The sequence below is a fragment of the Pseudopodoces humilis genome, chromosome 4 (assembly GCF_049639895.1).
Source record: "Pseudopodoces humilis isolate 2021_Gansu_Grassland_sample_001 chromosome 4, ASM4963989v1, whole genome shotgun sequence".
In the NCBI taxonomy this organism is placed as follows: domain Eukaryota; kingdom Metazoa; phylum Chordata; class Aves; order Passeriformes; family Paridae; genus Pseudopodoces; species Pseudopodoces humilis.
In genome coordinates, this window is record NC_142203.1 from 60,167,459 (window position 1) to 60,180,628 (window position 13,170).

A 13,170-nucleotide genomic window follows, 5' to 3' on the forward strand; every position below is an offset into this window, starting at 1 on the left:
ATCAATGAGGAAATTCATACAGTTCACCACTAAAACATCTCACCTGCACCATCTGTGAGTGTTCCTCTTTCTCTAGAACTGGGAGTTCCAGACTGAGGTATGTCCCCCTGCCCACCTTTTGTACCTGTAAGTAGCAGATACAGGGTAAAAAATTAGTACTGTGAAATATTACAACTAAAGCCAGCTATTGACTCCAATAAATCGGCAGAGCAACAGTCCCAACAACTTCTTCATTAGATCCAACCTATCCTGTACTATATCCAGTAATACTTGCTTTTAAAAGAGACCATTCATATGCCACAACACAGCTGAAGAACAGAACTAGTAGTAGGAATTCTCAGTTCTGTGCGGTAATTCTCAGGAAGCAAACAAATCCAGGAAGATCATCAAACATATCCTGTACCCATACCAAACCACTCTGTATGAAAAGAAGAACAAACCATCTAACTTACTCTCACCTTGTCCAAAGCCACCACGAAATCCTTTAAACCCTCTGTTCTGTGTACTAGCACCATCTACAGCTTTTCGTTCTTGAAAACCTGCAGCAATACAGCATAGCACACAGTAACTCAATTTGTCCACTTCTACATGAGTAGACCAAGTGCCTTTTACCCGTCTGAAAAAGAGAAGTCATTCCAAAGCTGTCACTCTTGACTGACAGTTCTCAGGGAATGGGCAAAGCCAGAAAGAATGACCAGCGTATGTTGGCATCACAGGAACCAGTCAATACAACCAACTTACCCTCACCTTGTCCAAAGCCACCACGAAATCCTTTAAACCCTCTGTTTTGTGTAAGGGCATCTTCTCCATTTCCTTCTTGAACACCTGCAGTACAGCATAGCAAACAATCAGTAAAGTTTGCCCAATTTTGATGTGCAGGTCAAGCACCTTTTTTCTGGTAATTATTCTTCTCAGTCCTTATTATTAATATGAAAAGTACAATATAACAAAGTGATTTTCCTAAATATATGAAAAAATACTTTTTTGCCAAAAAGCATTCAGCTGCTCTATCATACTGTAAAAACAAAGAGCATCATCTGGTAGATGACACCAGTAAGTTCTCCTAGCACAGCATCTGTGGCCTCTCCTCCAATTCCTGGTGTATACCAGTATGTCAGGCAGTTTGGTTTTTCCACATCAACAAATAAGAACCAGATCTTAAAGGATACTGCAAAAGACAGTATCCTAAGTATCCATAAATACAACAGTCTTTAAATACAGCTATACAGCTTCCAAGTTACCTCACAATTGCTGCTCAAGAGTCTACAGCAAAACTGCTTGTCACCACTGCCCTGCATCTAAGTGGTGCTTAGTCTTGCTTAGATTAACAAGCCTAGCACTCCCTCGCCATAATGTGATTAGCCCAAAATGTAGGAAAATGGTCCTAATATTTTTGGAAGAATAAAAACTGTGCTGGCTTTGTAAAAAAAGCAGCTTTTTTTTTAATAAAAAATAACTGCTACCATGTATTATGTAATATTATACATATGTAATGTATGCAATATATGTAATATATAATGTTATATAACCTTGTTATGTCCTCAATGAGTACTAGCATAATGCCACTGTAATCATTACTTGAACCAAATATAGTGTCAAATCAATTGTTCTTCAGATATCAAGGAGCACTTCTGAAAACATAATGATAGAATGGTTTGGGTTGGAAGGGACCTTAAAGGTCCCATAGTTAAAACCTCCCTGCTATAAGCAGGGTTGCTCCACACAAGATCAGGCTGCTCAAAGTCCTAATCAAGCTAACAATTAGCTACATTGCCATAACTCACCAATGAGGAAATCTGTACAGTTCATCCACACTACTAAAAAGTCTCACCTGCACCATCTGCGAGAGTTCCTCTTTCCCTGAGAGCTCCAGACTGAGGTATATCCCTTTGTCCATCTCTAGTACCTGTAACAAACAGTGTAGTGCATATAGGGTATAAAATTACAGAAATCACAGAATCAACTAGGTTGGAAAAGACCTTTGAGATCACCAAGTTTAACCTACGAGTGAACACAACCTCATCAATTAAACCATGGCACTGAGTACCAAGTTCTGGCTCTTCCTAAACACCTCCAGGCACAATAACTCCGCTATCTCCCTGGGCAGCCCATTTCAATGACTAATCACCCTTTCTGTGAGGAACTTTTTTGTGATGTCCAGACTAAACCTCCCCTGCTGCACCCTAAGACTATTTCTTCTTCTCCTGTCAACAGCTGCCTGGGAAAACAGGCTGATTCCCACCTGGCTACAGCCTCCATTCAGTTGTAGAGAGTGCCAAGTGCAAAACCAGCACGTAAGGTATTCCTTAAGCCTCCTTTTCTCCAGGCTAAACACCCCCAGCTCCCTCCACCGCTCCCTACAGGACCTGTGCTCCAGACCCTTCACTAGCCCTGCTGCTCTTCTCTGGACTTGTTCCAGCATCTCAAGATCCTTCCTCAACTGAGGGACCCAAAACTGGACACAGCAGTCAAGGTACAACCTAACCAGTGCCAATCAACCACAATCACTCTCCTGGCCCAGCTGGCCACACTACTGCTGATCCAGACCAGGATGACACTGGCCTTCCTGGCCACTGGTTCATGTTCAGCTGCCTGTCATTCAGTACCCCCAGGTCTCTTTTCTTTCTGTCTGCTGTCCAGCCACTTTGCCTCAGCCTGTAGCACTGCAGGGCATTGTTGTGACCCAAGAGCAGGAGCCAGCACTTGGACTTAACAGACCTTGTATCACTGGATTCAACCCATGATCCAGCCTGTCTGGGTCCCTCCACAGAGCCTTTCTGCAATCCAGCATATGAACACACACACACAACTTAGTGTCATCTGCAAATTTGCTAATGGTACTCAATCCCCTCTTCCAGATCATCAGTAAAGGTATTGAACAGGACTGGGCCAAACAGAGATCCCTGGGGGACACGATGAGTGACTGGTGACCACCATTGGATGCACTGGATGCAGCACCATTCACGACTCTCTGGGCCCAGCTGTCCAGACAGTTCTTAACCCGGCATGCAGTCCAAGCCATAGGCTGACAGCTTTTCCAGGCATATGCTATGGGAGACAGTGTCAAAGGCTTTGTTAGGGTCCAGGTAGACAACATCCACAGCATTCCACTCATCCATCAGGTGGGTCACTTGTCCATAAAAGGAGATCGAGTTCAGTAGGCATGACATGCCCCTCCAAAATCCATGCTGGCTGGGTCTGATCCCTTGGCTGCATTAGATGCGCCACATGATCACACTCAAGATGACCTGTTCTATAATCTTGCTGGGCACCAAAGGCAGGCTCACAGGCCTGTATTTCCCCAGATGCGGTAAGAAGCTGTTCTCCGTATACTCCAAGAACCTCCTGGACTGCACACTCTCCAGTGTTGAGTTCCCACCAGATTATTTGGTAGGTTAAAGTCTCCTACGGGAACAAGGGCTGGTGATCTTGAAACATCCTCCAGCCACTTACAGAGTAATTCACTTATCTCTTCATCCTGGTTAGGTAGTCTATAAGATACCCATCAGGATGTCAGCCTTGTTGGCCCTCCACTGATTCTTGCCCTTAGGCACTCAACCTCAACATCACTAATCCCAAGTTCTGTAGTGGTGAGACCTCTCTAATACACAAAGTGACTCCACCACCTCTTCTCCCTTGCCTGTCCCTTCCGAAGAGCAAGCAGAAATCCACTCCAGCACTCCAGTTGTATGAGTCATTTCACCACATTTCTGCAACAGCTACTACATCAGTTTTCCCTCTGTACAACGGCTTCCAGCTCCTCATTACCCACGCTGCACGCATTTGTGCACACATACTTCAGCTGGGCTCTCACAGCTGACTCTGACTTACCACCCTTAGCCTCCTCCTCTGGAAAGCCTGGTGATCATCCCTTCCCCCTTCAAACCTACTTTAAAGCCCACTCAATCAGCTCTGCCAACTCTGGCCTAGACAGAGCCTACTTGGTTCAAATAGGCCTGCTGCTGGCTGTGAAAACTGGACCATATCAGAAAAACCAAAATTCATTGATGGCACCAGCCCTTAAGTCAGTTATTGATAATATGGGTTATCCTGTTCATCATTCATCCCTGTTACTGAAGGAACTGAGCAGGGTATCACCTGTGCTCTTATCCCATGAACCAACTGACCTAGAGCCTTGAAGTCCTTTTAAACTGAACTGGTGCCCCTCTTGTCAACTTCATCATTGTGAACCTGGACAGCCAGCAGTGGGAAATAATCAGAGGGCCGAATTAGTTCAGGGAGTCTCCTGGTGATATCCTGTAGCGGGCCCCAGGGATGCAGTAGACTTTCCTGTGAGGTGGTTCCAGGTCCAGTCAACATACTGGGCCCTCAAATCCCCTCATAAGCAAGCCACCTACTACAATCACCCTTCCTTTCTTCTAAATACCTGAGGCTGTGATCCATCTGACAAAGTGCAACTGGAAGACCCTCCAGTGATATTTTTTTCTTGAGTATCATCTGGCTGACCTTCTGGATCTAGGGTCTCATTCCTATTCTATAAGGATACCTGGGAAGGCAATGGCAAGGGAATATTTTGATTTCCAAGAAGGGACTTGATTCCCCCCATCTAGGCAGGGCTCCTCTGACATCTGCTGAGCTTCTCTTAAGAGTTGGAAGGGTGTAACTCCCCTGGTCTATTTCTCTTTTGCTACCTCTAATACTCCTCAGTCATTCCATCTCTTAAGCTCTGCCCCTAGACAGATGAAATCACTCACCTGCTTACACCACAAGCAGATTTTTTTTTTTTGTACCATCTTCTGGTACTAACACCAGGCCAAGCCAATGGCCTGGACACCCATTTCCCTCTCGGGAAATTATGTCTGGGTTAGCAAACCCTGGCTGACAGCAGCAATTGCTTCCGACCATTTGCAAATCAGTACTGGATCTAGTAAGCGGGGGTGGAGGGGGAAGAAGGGGAATGACAAAAAAACAAACAAGTACAACAACAAACCTGCCAAAATACCACACTGATGTATTAACACACAACCCATCATAAGGAGGATGGCTGTACCCCACCTGTGCAAACTGCCACATAAATGGGCACATTTATGTTGTGCCCTGTTGTGCCACACCTTCACTGTCCTGCCCATTTCAGGACTCCTACTGCCTGTCATGCTATACCCCAGTTTGCCCACTCCTTGTCACTAGCACCCCTAGAGTGTTTTCAATTGTATGCAAACAGCCCAAATACTACCCCTAGCTCACCTGAATGGCTGGCATAGGGTGGGGGGAGGGGAGGAGAGAGCTGCTTGATCAGCTCCTCTAAATCACATGCACATTAATACCATGAAATACTACAAACTAAAGCCAGCTATTGACTCCAATAAATCGGCAGAGCAACAGTCCCAACAACTTCTTCATTAGATCCAACCTATCCTGTACTATATCCAGTAATACTTGCTTTTAAAAGAGACCATTCATATGCCACAACACAGCTGAAGAACAGAACTAGTAGTAGGAATTCTCAGTTCTGTGCGGTAATTCTCAGGAAGCAAACAAATCCAGGAAGATCATCAAACATATCCTGTACCCATACCAAACCACTCTGTATGAAAAGAAGAACAAACCATCTAACTTACTCTCACCTTGTCCAAAGCCACCACGAAATCCTTTAAACCCTCTGTTCTGTGTACTAGCACCATCTACAGCTTTTCGTTCTTGAAAACCTGCAGCAATACAGCATAGCACACAGTAACTCAATTTGTCCACTTCTACATGAGTAGACCAAGTGCCTTTTACCCGTCTGAAAAAGAGAAGTCATTCCAAAGCTGTCACTCTTGACTGACAGTTCTCAGGAATGGGCAAAGCCAGAAAGAAATGACCAGCGTATGTTGGCATCACAGGAACCAGTCAATACAACCAACTTACCCTCACCTTGTCCAAAGCCACCACGAAATCCTTTAAACCCTCTGTTTTGTGTAAGGGCATCTTCTCCACTTCCTTCTTGAACACCTGCAGTACAGCATAGCACAAAATAATGTAGTTTGCTCAATTTTAATGTACAGATCTAACATTACTTATATGACTTAAAAAGTCATTTCACTGCTTTCACCCTTGTAATGGTAGTTCTCAGGGAGCAAGCAAATCCAGTAAGATCAAACAAGCCATACCCCATACCAAAGAGGAAAAAGAGGCCCAAACCATCCAACTTACTCTCACCTTGTCCAAAGCCACTGCGAAATCCTTTAAACCCTCTGTTCTGTGTACTAGCACCATCTACAGCGTTTCGTTCATGAAAACCTGCAATAATACAGCATAGCACACACTCAAATTTGCCCACTTCTGCATGAGCAGACCAAGTGCTTTTTATCTGGCTGAAGAACAGAGGTCATTTCAAAGCTATCACTCTTGACTGCTAGTTCTCAGGGAATGGGCAAAGCCAGAAAAGAATGACCAGTACATCCTGCCATCATACAAAGCAGTCAATACAAGAACTTACTCTCACCTTGTCCAAATCCTTTAAACCCTCTGTTTTGTGTAAGGGCATCTTCTCCATTTCCTTCTTGGAAACCTGCAGTACAGCACAGCACACAATCAGTGAAGTTTGCCTAATTTTGATGTGCCAGTCAAGCCCCTTAAATCTGGTATTTGATCTTCTCATTCCTTATTTAGTGACTTCATAAGAAGTTCAATATATAACAGAGTGTTTTGCCTAAACACATGAAAAAGATCAAGACAGAAGAACTTTTTGACAAGAAGTCTGACAGAAAACAGAACTGCTCTCCTGTACAATTTCAAGAAGTAAATCAAACATTGGGTCTGTAAGTATTTGGCTTTACATCTGTGTATGCTAATCAAGCCACTAACCTCAACTCTTCATTAAGTCCACACATCAGTTCAGACTTCCGGTTCAAGGGCAACTGATAGGATTTGGCCCTTCAGTTTTCTTAACTGGTACTACAGAGGACGGTGGCAATGCCAGCTGCTGCATGGTATGTAGTGAGGATGTGAAAACATGTCTTTCAGATCTACCCAGCTGTATTTTTTCATTACTCAGAACAATTATTCAGCTGGCAGTGAGAATTATGTAGTGCATTTTTATTTCTAATCCCCTTCCTTAGTCACTCTCCTGACGGGAAGAGAAAGGAAATAAACATATGCATATGCATAGATTTGAATCATATGCATAAAATACAGGTATTCCTCATTTTAGACTTAAGTTTCACAATTCATCTACGGCCCAAACAATCAGCTTAGATCATAATTTACTCCTTAGTCCTTATTCTTCAGCACAACACCTGTTCTATCATATTGTAACAAGCATCATCTGGTACAGGACACCATCAAGTTCTCCTAGCATAGCACCTGTGGTTTCCTCTCCACAAAGCCTGGTGTGGAATGTCAGTCAGTTTGGTTTTTCCACATCAGTTAGAGACATAAAAATTGTATCTTAAGGGCTCATGTATAAATGATATACACATAAAATGATATGATGTACATATACAATATCCTAAGTATCCATAAATACATCTTGCAAGTTCATAATTGCTGCTGGAGAGTCTACAGCAGAACTGCCTGTCATTAGTGACCTGCACAAAATATTCACCCAGGATAACAGGGCTCAACAAAAAGGATGAAGAAATGGTATAGAATTTTTTCAAAGAATAAACTGTGCTGTGTTTGACTGGGGTAGGGAAAATTTCCTTCACAGCAGCTGGCATGGGGCTGTGCATTGGATTTGTTGGAAAAGTACTGATAATACAGGGATATTTTTAGTTAGTGCTGAGCAGAACTCACACTGAATTGGGGCCATTTCCACTCCTGACCACACCAGCAAGGGGGATGAGGGAGCACAAGATGGGATGGGACAGAGCCAGGAAAGCTGATCCCATCCCATGCAACATCAAGTTCAGCATATAAAGCCAGGGAAAGCAGGACAAAGAGAAGGCATGATGGCGTTTGACTTCCCAAGCCATGGTCGCGCATGACGGAGCTCTACTTCCATGGAGCTGAACCTGCCTGCTGATTGAAAGTGGTGAACACCAAAATTTTATACATGATATACAACTAGCTGTTAGAAATACAACCACTACTGGACGTTACCTTTGGCTGCAAAATTCCTTCCTCTACCAAAACTACTCACTGGCTGATGCTGGGTATTCACAAATTCATCAGTATCTGTAATTAAATTAAAAAAAAGAATTAAGTTAAAATTCAAAGCTCTCTTTAACTCACTACTAATTATATGTTACTATGGAATTGCAGTAAATAAGGAAGCTTTGATAGTTAAAAGCAAAGCCTACTCCTCGTGTTCTTTATATAACTTGATGCTGCTATTCCATGGAGGTCCAATGAACATACCACAATAATACTCTATTTTCCTTGTACAATGCTCAAGGGATCAACTCTTCCAAACATCAGTAAAGTCAAAAATGCCTTTCACATACCAAAGGAGTCTACACTTGGACTGAAAACAGATGAGGGGTCATTTGGTCTCTCAAGCAAGCTAACCTGCAGAAAGAAAAAAGACACATCATGATGACTTTAGGCATAGCCAAGTACATAAATACAAAAACAGCTACTAAGTCATGCACTGAAAGAAGTTGCCTTCTACATCTTCTGAAATACAAACTCTCATGCTCTTCTGTCTGCTTCAGTTTATCGCATTTCAGTATATTAACTGGCATACTGTTTGCAGCTGAATGTTACCAAAAATCACATTATACACAGCTGTCACGTCAAGAACACTTAAATTTACAACAATCACTAAAAAAAACAGCAGCAAGTAAATTGCTAGCACAGAAAAAGAACTCTGTTCAGCACCAGTGAACTCCTACGGCTGCCTACCATATTTCCAAAAATCACGGGAACAGGGGACACTACTGCCCAGCAGTCATTCAGGCTGCAGGGACACGGGTTGGAGAAAAGAAAGGGAAAAGCAGCAAACACACTCCATCGCCATAGCTGCCCCTCCCACTCATACCTTCTCAAGGGATCTGAGCAACGCCTCGTCCCCTATCTCCGCATTCCAGTCTTCTTCAATCATGCTGCGCTCTGCCAGACCTGCTTGCAGGAGTCAGAACACACCAGCACCCGCCAGGCTCCGGAGGCTACCGCCAAAGAGAAGATGGCGCCCCACACCGAGGCTCGCTGACAGGGGCGCCGCCGATACCTGAGGGCGCGGGTGAGCGCGCCCTACCCGCGCGCTGCGCTGGTGGGGATGGAGGTCCTCCCGCGGAAAAGCAGCCCGCTTCCCTAAGGGCAACGCGGAGGCCCTCTCCTACCTCGTTCCTACAGTCCACAAAACTGCGCACCGAAAGAAGATGGCGGCTACCGCCGACAGACCGCAATGAGGTCGCACGTGCCGCTCGTGTCGCTCCCGGCAGCCAATGGGCGCGGGGCGCGGCCGGGCTCCGCGGGCCCGCCCCGGCCCCCCCACGTGGCGCTGCGGCGGGAACGGCGCTGCCGAGGCACGGCGGGCCGGGAGCCGCCGAGCCGCACCTGGCGCAGGAACCATTTAACTGCGCACACCTTTCCCGAGCATTACGGTAATACCCAACGGGACGTGTGCTTTCTCTGGAATTAAAAAAAAAAAAAAAAAAAAAAGTGTTATAGTGGTTACATGTTTTAAAAACGAAAGGAAACAAAATTAAATCTCTGAACAACTCAAAATTAAGAACAACACCTTTTTTCCCGCTGTTGTTATAACAGACTTGTCAAAGATAAGAAAGGTGGCTGAATTCCTGGCTCAGGAATGTGATGCCGGAGTAGAGGAGAATATAGATTGCACTCCTATCAGTTCAATTAATCTACTAAAATTAGTAGCAAGTAGTCTGGCACTCCAGCTTGGGTTTCCAAGCTACCAATGCAGTGTCTGTCTTCTCTGTACCTCTTTTCATGCTGTGAAATAACATAGCAATGCTTATTCATAAAAACCTTAAGGAATGTCCTATGTCATCTCATAAACACAGTAAAACTCATTAAAACCTCCTTCACCATGTTCAACAGATTTTCCTCATGAGAAAAACAATTTGAAAAAATGTGTGTCTGTTCAATTACTTTAATGCCTTATGTTGCAGAGAGGTGACACCAGAGCTGTATTTCTGCCATCACATTTAACCACATTTAACATCTGAATGTCTAGCAGGGGCTTTAAGGATCAAGGCAAATTCCTGCAGCAGTTGGGAAATTTTGGAAAGTGGTCTTTGAACTAATGCTTTTGTTATTTTCTCATTAGCCATCATCTGTTAAGTCCTACCCTTTGCAGCTGCTAGTTTTTCAGGATCATCGAGACAAGAGTCAGGTTAGAGTGCAAAGTGGGTAAGAGACACAACCAGCTTCTCTGTCTCACAGTGAGGTTAAATCTGCACCACTGGATTTTATATGTGTATGTGTACAATGTGCATAGTGCTGGGAGCTTTCAATAAGTACTCAGCCAGACACATACTGTCCAAGGATGAAGAATCTGCAGTGGGAGCATCTCTGTGGGAAGTGTGTTACGCTGTTCACAAGTTCCCAAAGCAGCATCTGAAACTAGCACAGAGGCTAAATTTCACCCACTGCACTAAGTATTTTACTTTTTGCCTAATGGCAAAATGGCTTCTGTTAGCGTTGCACTGGAGCTCTGTTTTAGATGGTCATAAAGAAAAAGAGCAGTGTGTCTGTTCTTGTGAGAAATGTATGGCTAGTGGCAGATGTGCTACTCTTGACGCATCGAAGCCGAACTGAAAGCGTTCAAACTGTTTGTCCTACTTTCCAGGAACAGGTTACCACTCCCTCGGCTTTGCCAGTGTAACTTCATGTTCAGCACTCTGTACAGTTTAATACTTTTAATGGTAGAGATGCAGAGCTACTATGAATGCAGTCTGTATTCAGTAACAGATCTGTAATCCCTGGTGAGTGATCTCAGATAATTTTAACTACAATCAGATGTCACAGCCTCTAACTAGTAAATAAACTTGGAGGGTTATTTTCTTTCCTTATTCCTTTGACTCCTTTGTGTCCTTTGTAGGACACTTTGTACTGCCTCCAGATTACTTTCCACTACACTAGGAGAAGCTAATCTATGAAATTTTGTGAATGGCAAGAAATTACATGGTAATGGTAACTAATTTCTTCAACTCAGAGGATTCTTTGGAGAGCTACATAATTTTCCCCCCTAAGGCTGCTAACAATTCAATGTAAACCATGGTGGCAGCGTACAAATTGCACAAGATGTTTACACACTACCCTTGAGGTAATTTTAGCCAACCAGCCCCATTCAAGCAGAGTCACCTAGAACAAAACCAGAACAAAGTATTATCCAACTTATGTATGTGTGCATCTTATGTAGTACACTCAAACATAATATGGAGTTGCAACTAACCAGAAAATCATACAAAAGTATTTTACAAAAGCTTATAAGAATTTACCCCCAAGTGTGAGTGCAACCCCTTAAAGAAAGGAAGAAGAAACCAGCAATATAAACATCATATTCCTCTCAGAGATGGGCTCCAGATGCTGACAATCTGCTGTAATGTCCTTTCCTCTCACCACTGCCCAAGACTGAAACCAGCAACCTCACAATCCAGAGCAGCTGTAGAAAGGTGAGCATAGCACCAAGAACAGGGGAAGGAAACAAATATGTGCATAAAACCCATTATTCTTTCTTTTTGTGCAACACTGCTGGACTAATAGCGATCTGACACATAGAATTTTGGTTACACTTTTAACAAATTACTGCCATAGTTAAATAAGAGGTATACTTTCTCTTTGCCAACAAACAAGATTTTGAGCATAATATAGTTTCTATATCTCAAATGCTATCCTGTCAGAAAGAAACCTGGAGTTTTCTCTAACAAAATGCAACACCCCTCCAAGATTATTAGCTATGTGACCATACTCCGTTTGTATCAATGGGGAAGGTTATTAATTCATCCACTATAATGTTCTATAATGCCTGAATTTTATGAATTTGTGCCTATTGCAATTATAACTGCAAGTACAGAGTAAAGTAGGCCTTGAGGCAGTAAAAAGAAGATTCAAAATAGCATGAGATGGAAATTTCTTAGAGCTGGATTGAATACTCCCTTTGTTTTACAGACAAAGAGTTGCAAAATTAGTTTAGGTTCCCATTTTTCTAGACACTGTCCAAGCATGTAGGAAGAGACACTCTTTGCCCAGGAGGTAAAGTGTCACCAGAACAGAAAGCCAGAACACAAACACTGCAGGGTAGAGACTGAACAGCCTTTTGTGAAGTCAGCTGTGGCAGCAGATTTTGTGAGGGAGCAGGAGGAATCTATTTCTGCTAGGTTTATAGTTCTTACAATAAAACATTTTTCCTAGGCATAACTCAAGAACTGTAGTGGGTGACCAAGAATGCAATGAAATACAAATCCTGCTATAGTAGTAATTTATGCAAATCATTCACAGCATGGGACACAGAAGACAGGCCTGCAAGAGTGAGACTAGAAGCTTCTAAGGTGAAAAAAACAGTTCTTCACACACATCTACTTTTGTGGGTTTCAGTTTAATTTACTTTCATAACACCATCCCTAGCATTGCAAGTTCCTGTGATAGCAGCTGGACAGACATCTTGACTCATGGACCAAAGTCTTCTAATGGTCAAAACCTACCATGTACACTTGGATTCTAAGAGTGACTCAGAGGTGAAAGATGATGGTGAATTTCCTGGGTACAGAAGCAAGACATACACAATGAGCTTGAGTGCAGCTGCATTTCAGGATGTTGAGAAGTGTTAAGTCTCACTGCCTCATTTCCGTCAGCAGTCTGAAATTGAATTACACAGCAGTTTTCTTGCAGAACAGTCCTGCAGTTCTGCTGCTAGCCGCACATTCTGTTTTGGGCTTTACTTGAACACAACGTACAGAGGGTGATTTGTGTGAAGCCTGCTTTGTGATATTGTCACATGGGTGTTATAAATTTGTATTGTGATATTGGCTTTCGCAGATGAATATTATATGTTAAATACTTTTTAGCTATGTATGTACTTTTTTTCTTGCTAACAAGTCTTAAGCTTAAAAGAATTTCCTAGGTACAAGGCAAGGAAACCCCAAAGGGCAAGGACAGTGGGGCCCAAGCTCTTATCAAGAGAACAATAGAGGCCAAACTGTTATCAGCGGAAGATATGAAGCCCAGCTGTCCTCAGGGGAAGGATGACGGGCCCGGACTGTTATCTGCCCTAACCATTTGCAAAAAGAAAGGAAACCAAACTCCAGAATAATGCTGACC

At 43.3% G+C, this 13,170-nt stretch overlaps 1 protein-coding gene across 7 annotated transcripts in view; it reads right to left on the minus strand.

The window, feature by feature from the left end:
* DDX4 (DEAD-box helicase 4) overlaps positions 1 to 9,307 on the minus strand; it is a 46,317-nt gene extending 37,010 nt beyond the window's left edge. For 3 of the 7 annotated variants that reach the window (XR_015772372.1, XM_088054041.1, XM_088054039.1), the window contains exons 1-11: positions 8,924 to 9,273; positions 8,388 to 8,451; positions 8,044 to 8,118; positions 6,446 to 6,511; positions 6,160 to 6,240; positions 5,869 to 5,952; positions 5,586 to 5,666; positions 1,832 to 1,906; positions 742 to 825; positions 459 to 539; positions 44 to 124 (exon numbers count right to left, since the gene is read on the minus strand). Coding sequence is in view for 6 of the 7 variants with exons in the window: in XM_088054041.1 (XP_087910167.1) it covers positions 44 to 124; positions 459 to 539; positions 742 to 825; positions 1,832 to 1,906; positions 5,586 to 5,666; positions 5,869 to 5,952; positions 6,160 to 6,240; positions 6,446 to 6,511; positions 8,044 to 8,118; positions 8,388 to 8,451; positions 8,924 to 8,986 (835 nt within the window). In the remaining variant the exon portion in view is untranslated. Of the gene's footprint in view, positions 1 to 43; positions 125 to 458; positions 540 to 741; positions 826 to 1,831; positions 1,907 to 5,585; positions 5,667 to 5,868; positions 5,953 to 6,159; positions 6,241 to 6,445; positions 6,512 to 8,043; positions 8,119 to 8,387; positions 8,452 to 8,923 lie in introns of all 7 variants that reach the window. The other 4 variants (XM_088054040.1, XM_005531168.2, XM_088054042.1 and 1 more) reach the window with 4 other exon arrangements.
* Positions 9,308 to 13,170: the final 3,863 nt, after the last annotated feature.